This window comes from Alosa alosa, chromosome 6 (assembly GCF_017589495.1).
Source record: "Alosa alosa isolate M-15738 ecotype Scorff River chromosome 6, AALO_Geno_1.1, whole genome shotgun sequence".
Lineage (NCBI taxonomy): Eukaryota > Metazoa > Chordata > Actinopteri > Clupeiformes > Clupeidae > Alosa > Alosa alosa.
In genome coordinates, this window is record NC_063194.1 from 7,399,445 (window position 1) to 7,411,971 (window position 12,527).

Genomic DNA, 12,527 nt, shown 5'->3' on the forward strand with positions numbered 1-12,527 from the left:
TCTTTTATTACTGAGCTGCATTAGCTGTGACCTGATATACTCACAACCTAAAAGTCATTCAAGTCCCTGACCGACAGAATTGAATTCTATTTGTGGTGGTAGGTTTGCAGAATGCAACAGTTTTTAACAAATTAGCACAGACTGGTTATGATGCAGATTTAAGCACAATTTAGCCAGTTGACTTTTATGTCAACAATTGCAGTATTGTTAATGTTTTCTTTAAACATTCAGGTAGGTTTGTTGAGAGACAGAGAGACAAGGAGTGGCTGTGCAAAGGTGCACATAGCTCTGCAATGAATGAATTCCGTCTAATTTAAATAGTACAACATGGAAAATCATTGTGTGGTGGTCAGTGCTGATATTGTGGTGGGCCGCCACAAATAAGTCGATGTATGGGAAACACTGATGTGTCTGTCTGGACTTGAGTTTGCATACCCTTCTTATTATGTGCACCATTCTGTGTGTGTGTGTCCGTAAATAAGTTTATGCTCATTCATCTGTGTGTGTGTGTGTGTGTGTGTCCTTAAATAAGTTTATGCTTATCCATGTGTGTGGGTGTGTGTGTGTGTATGTTCTCAGGTATCAATCCTGCCCTGCTGGAGAAGATCCAGCTCCCAGCGCCTGACCAAGACCGGACCTCCTACAGCCAGGTCCTAGTGGAGAGGCTCATACGGGTCATGAATCAGGCAGCTCAACCAGGTACACTCACTCACTCGCACACATTCACACTCACACGCAAATTTATAGTAGATATTTGATGAAGTAGTGTACTGTGTCCAGAGATGACCAGCTATACTTTGTATTTCACACACTCAGTGGAGCATAGCATGTTTTGTAGTATAAGATAATATTCATATGATTTGTATTTGAGGTCACAGGGTACTGCCGGTAGGAAAAAAAATGGGGAAAAAATAGATGCTACCTAACTTGACTTATCCTGCTAGTGGCTAGTGCAGCCAGGCAGCTACAAAGCTTTCCTATGGGGACATAATTTAGACTGTGTTTGTGCCTCCTAACAGAATCAAAATGTCATTTCAAGTGCTGTGCAACATAAACAGGATCCTTATGAGACACTACTATTTATTGTTTGTGTGTATTTATTGTTACCAAAGGTGTCCATGTGCAATGTAGCTTAAGTGTTATTCCTCATTTTCTAAGTCGCAAAGTCAGCTAAATAAATAAATGGCAATTAATGACAATTTTTAATATTTGGTATTGGAACAATATTGTCATGATGCTAGAAAACTCAGTCTTATTTCAAAGTTAATGCAAAGTCTATGCCCATTATGATGCAGCGCTTAGAAACATTTGCCAATGGAGAGTACCCAGACTCTTCACAGAGCGAGTGCGTCTGGTGAAACCGAAGGTGTGTTCAAACTTGTTAAACAGTGGCAAGTTTTGATGGTGGATATGTTTTCTCTGAACAGTTAAATTTAAACGATTTGGTGTAAACAATCCATTGTAACAGTAACACTTCATCCAGCTCATGTCCAGGGGGGTATTTCAAGTACGTGGTTTAGTGACAAACCTGGGAAAGTTAACTCAGAGTAAGGGGTAAACCTCCTAATAGAAGAGATGTATGGCTTCATTCTCCTTACAAAACAATGCCATAGGTCTCTTGTTGTAGGAGGTTTACCACTTACTTTGAGTTAACTTACCCAGGTTTGTCACTAAACCACGTACTTGGAATACCCCCCTGCTCCATTGTATGTTTGTGTAGAATTAGCTCCTCAAACTGTTTGCAAACATTCGCAGAGGCAAGCAGAAAACTCAAATGCAAACTTGAAAACTTGCAAATGTCCGCCTATATGTTTGACTACGAAGTCAGTAGTGTTTCGGCATCTGGGTTGGCAACCTCAAGTAAGGGGGGAGGGGGAGGGGATACACCGCTATACAGTAATTTGAAAGTGATTGCAGTACCAGTTTTGGCCACAATCTTACATATGGTTCCTTTAAGAGATTTTTACCTTAAAATAATGTTTCCAAAATCATGTTGATGGCATCTAAACTCTTAATAAGGCAAACAGCACTTCTGTCACACTCTGAGTGGGTTGCATCGCTTGCAGTATAGACTACACAAGTTGTTGTAGCGGGTAGGAACACTGAACCCCTCCCACCACTTGTAGGCTCATAGGTGGAGGTAGGCAGCAAGCGGTATGCACAGAGTAAGCCTACAAAAGATGACAATAAATGTCGCGCGTAATTAAAGTAGTCGGCAGCACTAGCCGCTATAGCTTGGATAGCTAATGTTATGCCTAATGGCTTCGACAGCTAGCATGCTAATTAGCCATACTATTCTTATTCTGATTTAAGTGCTTGCAAAAAGATTAACAAAGATCCTTTAGAATACTTGATGAACCGTCTCTGAGATTACTGTCAACCACAACAAGTGTCTGATCGTGAATGTGTCATTTACTTCCATGACAACAAGTTCTGAAGATATGCACTATGCACACTTCACAGCTTAAGTCACCATGGTTATTCCCTGAGTGGCAAAAAGATGAATTGAGTGGCAGCATTCCATTTGAATCTTCTGATATTTGCAGGAATTTGGAGGTCTCTTTCTACAGACTGCCGTCCATGCATTCCCTTCTATATAAAGTAGCAGAAGAGAAAGATCCTCAGAGACTTTCTAATGAGGAGACACAGCACTCAAAAAATCCTCTATAGAAATGCATGGGGCTAGTTTGTAACGGCAATATGGACGTTGTCTACACATCACACCCCTTCCTCGGCAAAACGTCGACACGTGAATACATTGAGCCAATCATATGGTGTGTTGTGAAGACATCGTGCCAATCATGTGTTGTGATCTCGCCGCTGGAGCAAGATTGGTGTCGTGAAGCCTTGTACATGCGCATTTCTGCCGAAATGGATGCCCGACGAGTGCCCAAAAAGCGTTGTCATATGGCCGCCGAGTGGAGGGACTTGCCTAAAAGGACTTTGTTATCCTTGGGTCGTTTTAGGTGGCCATCTTTTTCCCTTAAAAAATTACCTTAATGAACCAGACATTTTGGGCACCCCTTCTGAAATGATGAGATGCATCATAAAGTGTCTGTACCAATTTTGGTGCTTCTATCAACCGCGTAACGATTAGACCCTTTTTTGTTGATAATCCCCCCTACTATATGTCGTCCCAGAGTTATGTTTATAGTTACAGAGTCACACATTCACAGTGGTTGCTGTACAGTGGTAACAGAAAATTGCGCTTCTCAACTGAAGGGGGACCCTGAGAGTAATTCTTCTTCAATGATGCTTTTAAAGTTTGATGTTTTCCTGTTTGGGTGCATAGTGATTCACTAAGCACCCAATCTATCCACCAATGATTAACTGTTTGTGCATGTGCAGACTCGCTGTTTGCTTATAAACAAACACTGTACTGGCTTCAACGAAAACGTGTTTTGCCTCTCGTCATTTTGAAACTGAAACTGTGGCCACAATCTTACATATCAGTATATAGCTTACCTGTTGGACACGATAATCTTATTGCATTTCAGTCACATCCAGGTGTGGCGTGAGATTCACATGGCCCAGGTTTTCTGGTATAGTTCTCTCCCTTGTCCTCTAAACTCCAGAAGTGGCCTCAGGACAGTGTATGATTAAAGTGTTTAAATCTTACATCATTTTAGTGATGTGATAAATGAGATTGTAGGAGTACAGAATGAACCACTAACACGTTTAAAATGGAGTGGAGTGACGCAGGCAAACAGAGCATGGAGGAAAATACTCTCTGCAACTAGAAGGGCACTTGGAGAGTGCAGACCTCCGTCAAATCTTGATGCTGTGTTTTACAGTGGAAGAAACAGTGAAACAAAATTCTGGCTCGTGATGACAAAGTTTCATGGTGACCTTAGGCAGTTTTATTCTCGCACACATACAGACTTACAAACTGACAATAACAGCACACCACAAAACATTGGGAGAGTTTATATGCAATATGATAATAGTCTTTGTCTACCAGAGAAGTTTGAAGAATGGCTTTGTGAATCATAACTGATTGTGTGTGTGTGTGTGTGTGTGTGTGTGTGCGCGCGCGCGTGCGCGTGCGTGTGCGTGTGCGTGTGCGTGCGTGCGTGTGTGTTTCGGCAGATGGAAAGATCCGGTTGGCCACTCTGGAGCTAGGCTGTTTGCTCTTGAAACAGTCTGTGTTGTCTGGAAGTCAGTGTATCATCAAGGATGTCCATTTGGCCTGCCTTGAGGTGAGGTGTGTGTGTGTATGTATGTGTGTGTGTGTGTTTGTGTGTGTGTGTGTGTGTGTGTGTGTGTGTGTGTGTGTCCATACTCCCTTCCTTTTCTCATACAGTAAGTTTTGTGTCAAATGCAAACAGTCCTGTTCCTGTTCTTCTCCCATTGTTTCCCTGAAGTCACTTACGACTACGAGCAATTGGCTTCTATCGTCTTGTGTACAACGGGATTTTCCCCATCCAAGCTTCTCTTAAATGCCTTTGTGCTTCCTTGTTAGTCTTTAAGGCTGCATCATGTGTGTGTGTCTAGCCCGGTGTGTACGCTGCTGTCTTTTGTGCTCATGGCCTCTCTCTCTCTCTCTCTCTCCCTCCCTCTCCCTCTCCCTCTCCCTCTCCCTCTCTCTCTCTCTCTCTCTCTCTCTCTCTCTCTCTCTCTCTCTCTCTCTCTCTCTCTCTCTCTCTCTCTCTCTCTCTATATATATATATTTTCTAGGGAGCAAGGGAGGAGAGCCTGCATCTCCTTCGCAGATTTTACAAGGCAAGTAAAAAATAGAATAAATAGATAAACGGTTGGCACAAATATTTCACTCCTTTTACAGTTCTGCTGTGATTTAAAAGCTGTTGCTTTAAAAAGTCTGAGCTTCTTCACACACCCTCCATCTTAATTCATATTGTCTGGTTTTATGGTTTTATGGCCAAATTAAAATAAAAAAATGTTGAGTTGGCTCATAAGCTGGATTCGGAAAGTCCCTGAGGAGCCTGTTATGACAAGATCTGAGCTACTCCCAATGCTTTTCTTGAAATTCAACGGGTTTCCAAAAATTGCACAAGTGTTGTCTCCAATGTCTCTCTTTTTGCTCTCTTTCTTTTTCACTCTTTCTCTTCCTCACTCTTTCTCTTTATTGCTCTTTCTTTTCCTCACTCTGTCTTTCTTTTGAATCAAGATTACTAGCAAACAAAAAACTGGCCACTTTTTATTGGGCAGGCAGATGCATCAAGTTAAAATTGAAGTTAAAATCTTACTCATGCAGGCTGATGTCAAAGAAACTGCCCATCAGGGCATAATGATGGGAGCTGTGCATTTAAAGTGGTTTAAATCTGAAAAGGTATATTACCTTTTGTAGATCATGAACTTTGAACTCATAAACAATTAGCTCATGCTTTATTTAGCCATGACCAACCATATTAAACAGCATGACTGATGACCTTTTGTAGAAAATGACAGAAATTATGCATTTTTGCTTTTAATAGACCATTTGGTCATGTTTTGACTAGATACTAATGCAACCTCTGTACATAATCATGGCTACTTGTTGACTGAGAGAATTAGTAGTACTTGTGGTCAGTTTCCAGAATTGTACTCCCTTTGTATGACATTGAAAATTCCAGTTAGAGGAAATAGGCCCTAGCTTCTCAGAAAGCTCCTTCATCTAGGACGGCAAATTCAGAGGCTGTCCGCCTGCAAAAGGGGTCATTCATTTGGCCAGACACATGACCCCATAAGGCAACTGACTTTGTGATTGTTTTTGAGGAATTTTAGTTCTGAGAAGAGTTCTAGCTGACCTCATCATAAGCCCAACCGATTTAATCCATTTATTACTCTTGAACAGCGTCTCTTATGAGTTTACATGGCCATTTTTTTGTTGCTGAGCACAGACTAATTAACAGCTTGCATGTGTGACTTTTGCTTTTCCAAAGATGCAGCAAACTCCTATAAGAAAGTTTCCACAGAATAAGCTCCAATGCTTTCATTGGTCAGACAACAGTCTTTCGCTAACACATTAGTTGAAAGGAACTAGTTGAAAATGTGACGTTAGTGTGCATGAAGAGCTTGTGTCAGTATCAAGGAAACGACAGCAGTCAAGCACGCCCCGTCATGCAACATTAATCAAAGTGAAACCAAATTCCAGCCTCTGAGCCAGATCCAGATGATCATGAAAGAGGGCCGAGACCTCCTGCCTTGATTAGATATTTAAAGCACATCGGGCCAGGACTCTTTAAGTCATGTGAGCAGACACGGACGTGCATACCTGATTACAGTACTATACAAGTAGGCAATAATACTGGCAATAATATCTCAAATAAATAATTTTGTGATGATCTCTTGGTTAAACTGTCCATAATAATAAGTGCACAACATTACAACACAGTGGGTTATATTCTATTATCGAGTTTATATCACTGTGCATGCACTGATAATATAATGTTTAGGGATACACCGATATATATTTTATTTATTTTATTTTTATTTTATTTGACCTTTATTTAACCAGGTGAAACCCATTAGAGAGCCCATTGAGACCTTCAGCCTCTTTTACAAGGGAGCCCTGACATAGAGACATACAGACATATAGACATTGCACAAAAATAAGATAAAACATAGAGAATAAGCACAGGAAAGACAGGTTAAACAAAAACATGCATTACACTAATATATCGGCCAACATCGGTATTGGTACCAGTGTACATATTATTTTATGAATAGTTTTGTTTCCACTCTACTAAAGGGTATAATTCACAACAAAAACATAGAAAAAAGCTTTATAAATATATTCTACTCATTGCTACATGATCACAGTATGTACTAGATTGTATAAAGAGGTAGGATATCTTTAAATGGCTGTTTTTACCATTAGTTCAGGGCTAAATATCTTAGAATGAATTGTTTTCACAGTCCAATCCTGGACTCTGGGGCTCATGTTGGAGTTCCAGTCTAATTGATGGTTCGCTTACTGGAGAGATTCTAGTAAATGAGCCATGAGATGAAAATGAGAGAGACAGAGAGAGAAAGAAAGAGCAAGAGAGAGAAAGAGAGAGGGAGTGGAAGAAAGAATATTTCCAACTTAAGGTGTGAGAGTGGTCATTAATGAGGTCTTAGTGGTATTGTAGCAGCTCTTGCTCCTATGCCGTGGACAGAATTCTGTGGAGGTCTCCTCTCCGTTGCCTTGTTTAGTTTCCCAGAACTGGGAACTGGTCCAGCTCCTCTTATTTCGTTTCCATGTCATCGTTTCACATTCCATATCCATTCACATCCGCTCTCTGTGTGTATGTGTGAGTGAGTGAATCAGTGTGTGTATAGATCTTTTCTTTGTCTCTATCAACTGTGTGTGTGTGTGTGTGTGTGTGTGTGTTTTACCTCTTTGTCCATTAAATCACGGGTCCCCAGCGTGGGCTGGACCTAACCAGTCCACAAAAAAAAAAAACATACTCTATGCGATAGGAAGCAATTGCTTTCTGTTCCCAAAGCATAGGCCTTCTCTGTCTATGATCTGCAGCGTTTCTCAAAGTATAAGCCTCCTTGACGCGTAGATTTCTGTTCCATGGAGCCACGAATTTAGGCTACATTATGCCCAGTGCTTCTGTCAGTTAATTTGTAGCACAATTCAATGGTGTCATAGAACCGCAAACGAAAACGAAACTAAATGTTTCCCCGATCTAGAAATACTTCTTAATTTGATGTCATCAATATAGAGGCATAATTAGGGGGTATTAGTATGAGTGTCCATTCAATGTGTATGCACGTCTGCGCATAAAAAACAAATGGAAATTGCGACATGTTGTTGGCCTAACAGAAGTAAATATCGTACTAAATAGCCTATGATGGCGATGACCGCTTTAAAAAACATTTATTTCACTCGTTTCGCTGGAGTGAATGCATAATGTGGGCTGTTGCACGAAGAAATGAATTAGGAAGATCTGCATCTGTGTTAACCAAAAGGTTGGGATCCGCTCTACATTCATTCACATTTCCTCTCTAGCAGTGTGTGTGCGTGTGTATGTTCCCAGCACACCCGCACACATCTGGGCGTCACTGTACAGTAAGCTCCTGGCCAGCAATCTGCTTTGTGTCCAACTTTGCCTTCTCTCCCCCTGCAGGGAGAAGAGATCTTCCTCGACATGTTTGAGGACGAATACAGAAGCATGACTGTAAGCATCCCAACACACACACACACACACACACACACACACACACACACACACACACACACACACACACACACACATACAGTATATACACACACACACACACACACATATTCTCACACACACACATATACACACACACACATACAGTATATACACACACACACACACACATATTCTCACACACACACACATACAGTATACACATACACACTCACACATATACTCACACACACACACACACACATATACACACACACACACATACAGTATACACATACACACTCACACATATACTCACACACACACACACACACACACACACACACACACACACACATATATATACTCACACACACATACACATACTGTACACACTTTTTCACACACATATATACACACACACACATACAGTATACACATACACACTCACACATATACTCACACACACACACACACACATATACACACACACACACATATATACTCACACACACATACACATACTGTACACACTTTTTCACACACACATTTACACTCACACACACACACCTCACCCCACTCCAGCTGACCAAGTGTGATTTCCTCTTTTCAAAGTAGTTAGTCACTGCACCGGACACTGACATGCTTCCCATGCATTAGCCCAGTTGCGTGGAACTCAGTCTATGAGTAGCCCACAAAAGCTCATTTCCAGTTAACTATAGAATCTTTGTCATTACTGCCTGGGATTCAACTGCCATTACTGCATTACTGCTGGGATTCAACCGAGTTCCCAGATGTCTGATTGGCAGTGTCTGGTCTTGTATTGATTCTGTCCTATGAGGGATGAGCTTATACAGTAGTAAGTAAGCAAGCAAGTAAGTAAGTAAGTAAGTAAGTAAGTCAAATTTATTCATAAGGCACATTTTAAAACAGTTTAAAACAGTTTTACAGTTTACACTGACCAAAGTGCCGTACATAGTGCAATGAAAAGACAATACATGAATACAGATATAACAATCATAAAGTGTGTATATATATATATATATATATATATATATATATACACACACACACATACAGTATACATACACACTCACACATACACACTTTCACTCACTTGTGTGTGGGTGCAAACACACACACACACATATTCTCACACACACACATATATATATATATATATATATATATATATATATATATATATATATATATACACACACACATACAGTATACATACACACTCACATATACTCACACACATACACATACTGTACACACTTTTTCACACACACATTTACACTCACACACACACACACACATATTCTCACACACACACATACACACTTTCACTCACTTGTGTGTGGGTGCAAACACACACACACACATACAGTATATACACACACACATACACACACACACACATACACACACACACATATACACACACACATACACATACTGTACACACTTTTTCACACACATATATACACACACACACACATACACACTTTCACTCACTTGTGTGTGGGTGCAAACACACACACACACACACACACATACACACTTTCACTCACTTGTGTGTGGGTGCAAACACACACACACACATATACACACACACATATATACACACACACATATATACTCACACACACACACACACAAACTCTCATGTACACACACTTACTGTACTCACTTGCACATACACACTGATAGTATATTTTACTACCATATTTCTCTTAAGACTCAATCAGGACGATACAAGATCAGGATCCAGGCTTTATTCTTTTCAATGAGGGGCCAGTGGCCCTCAAGGGAGAGAAGTACATGTTTTGTTTCACCCCATCATGGATTTCACCAGATTCTCAGTATTCTCTGACTTCTCTGACTATACAGAAACAGTCTACTAACTTTATGTTACAAACAAAGAAGGAGTGACCTCTAGGTCCAACCCAGTTTGAATATGCAATAGAAAGGGAGGATGAGGATTAGGCCTTCACCAGGTCTGGTCAGCTTCTATTGTCTTTTAATTAAAACTACCCCTTTCCTGGGAAGTTCCTCAGACACACACTCACACATACACACTTTCACTCACTTGTGTGTGGGTGCAAACACACACACACACACACACACATGCACACAAACTCTCACGTACACACGCTCACTTGCACATACACACTGATAGTATATTTTTACTACCATATTTCTCTTAAGACTCAATCAGGACGATACAAGATCAGGATCCAGGCTTTATTCTTTTCAATGAGGGGCCAGTGGCCCTCAAGGGAGAGAAGTACATGTTTTGTTTCACCCCATCATGGATTTCACCAGATTCTCAGTATTCTCTGACTTCTCTGACTATACAGAAACAGTCTACTAACTTTATGTTACAAACAAAAGAAGGAGTGACCTCTAGGTCCAACCCAGTTTGAATATGCAATAGAAAGGGAGGATGAGGATTAGGCCTTCACCAGGTCTGGTCAGCTTCTATTGTCTTTTAATTAAAACTACCCCCTTTCCTGGGAAGTTCCTCAGAGGCCTGGACACATGCTGTTCTACAAACATTAACATTTCACACCTGGTGATAGGCAAAGGCCTCTAGACAAGTTTTCATTGAATTCAAGGATAAACAAAGGATGCTTGCATACAGACCAGAGTCACACACAGGGAACATATGGGTACAAAAATCACAAATGACCATAAGAAGTATGCAGTATGTACATTTACAGAAATGAGGCTGATTCACAACACTTTCAAATCACACACTCACACATACATACTTTCACTCACTTGTGTGTGCGTGCAAACACACACACACGCATGCACACACACACACACACACACACACACCGCACACACACACACACGATGCATGCACACACACACACACACACACGCATGCACACACACACACACCCCCATACACCCAAACAAGCACGCACACATACACTAACCAACTTCACATGGCCTGTAGCGGGAGGTTGTGAAATTAGGAACAGCGCTGTGGGCCAGCAGAGTAACCAAACCCAGATGTTGGCCAGAGGGCCGCAGCCTTCAGTCACTTCTTTATACCCATTGTGTTTCTCGCGCCGACTTTCCAGGGATTTGGCTCACTGGTGCTTTTTTGCTGTAGACATTTTCTCATTCACACTGACAACGACACACTCCAGTCTGCTCTCCGCTGGGAAGTACGGATGGTGTCATATGGAGTCACGTTGACTCATGAGGTGCTTCTAAAGCATTGATTCCCCTTCTGTGGAAATGACTAACTGTATGTCAGTGATGATTTAGGTTTTGCTTGTAGAACAGCTGTGATTTAATGGAAGGAGCTGATTTAATGGAAGAACTTGAGTGCTTGAGATATTTGTTATTTTCAGTACTGTTAAAGAAATATTTCTAAAAAATATGCCCATGTACAATCATTCAAGGGTAATGGTAGGTTTGATGATGTGTTTCGTAGGCAATGTTTTTACTGTACCCATGAGAGCTGTTTCACCTCTGACAATAGGTGAATATTTGAATATATTTGAATCCTTTGTGTGCATATACCTGCCCCTTCCTTTGCCTGTTTGACTCTAAATTAATATGTGACTACCTTTACATCACCTTACCTGTGTGTGTGTGTGTATGCTCTCTCTCTCTCTCTCTCTCTGCAGGCCATCCGTGTGTTCTTCATGCTGCGTTCGCTCTCACTGCAGCTACAGACTGAGCCCGAGACCCAGCTGCCTCTCACTCGCCCAGAGGACCTCATCAAGACCGACGACGTGCTTGACCTCAGTAAGGCCTGCATCTCAGCCCCCACACACACACACACGGAAGGAATTCTCTTCTCTGTCCTTCTCTTTCTTTCCACCAATCACAGAACTGTCCTCTGTCAGCAATCACAGAGCAGCATTTACGCATCTCATCACAGAGTAGCAAACACAGTTAATATCCTGTCAGATTGTCTGTTTCTATTACTGCAAGACGTGTGCGTGTGCGTGTGCGCGTGCGCGTGCGTATAAGACAGTTGACAGCCAAGGATTCTATGCTTCTCTTAAAGTCGGCAAACACGACGGTTATTTGTCATGTGAGCCAAGGAGTAGATAAGCCCTTGTTGTGTTCATTCACCACCACTGCTCTGCGTGCATCATGCAGGCATCCAACACCACATCACCATGCAGGCTCCTCACACCTCCACCCCCACCCCCACCGCCCCCAGTCTCGTATCTGTCTGGTCTGGTCTGGTGTGATGTGAGGAACACAAGCCCGTCACCATGACGCGTCGCAGCCCACCCTGCTGATGCTCGCAGTCATCCTCGCATTCCACCCCGAGCTTGACTCGTGACAAATAGACCTCATTCTCTCAAAAGCCTACCACTTTCTCTAAAAACCCAGTAACCACACACACACACACACATACACATACACACACTCACTACACACGCACGCATAAGC

At 41.6% G+C, this 12,527-nt stretch overlaps 1 protein-coding gene across 1 annotated transcript in view; it reads left to right on the forward strand.

The window, feature by feature from the left end:
• Positions 1-12,527, forward strand: part of clec16a (C-type lectin domain containing 16A) — a 65,618-nt gene that overhangs the window by 23,450 nt on the left and 29,641 nt on the right. The window contains 5 exon segments of the mRNA XM_048244928.1: positions 580-699; positions 4,090-4,199; positions 4,678-4,722; positions 8,061-8,126; positions 11,747-11,867. Of these exon segments, the coding sequence (XP_048100885.1) occupies positions 580-699; positions 4,090-4,199; positions 4,678-4,722; positions 8,061-8,126; positions 11,747-11,867 (462 nt within the window).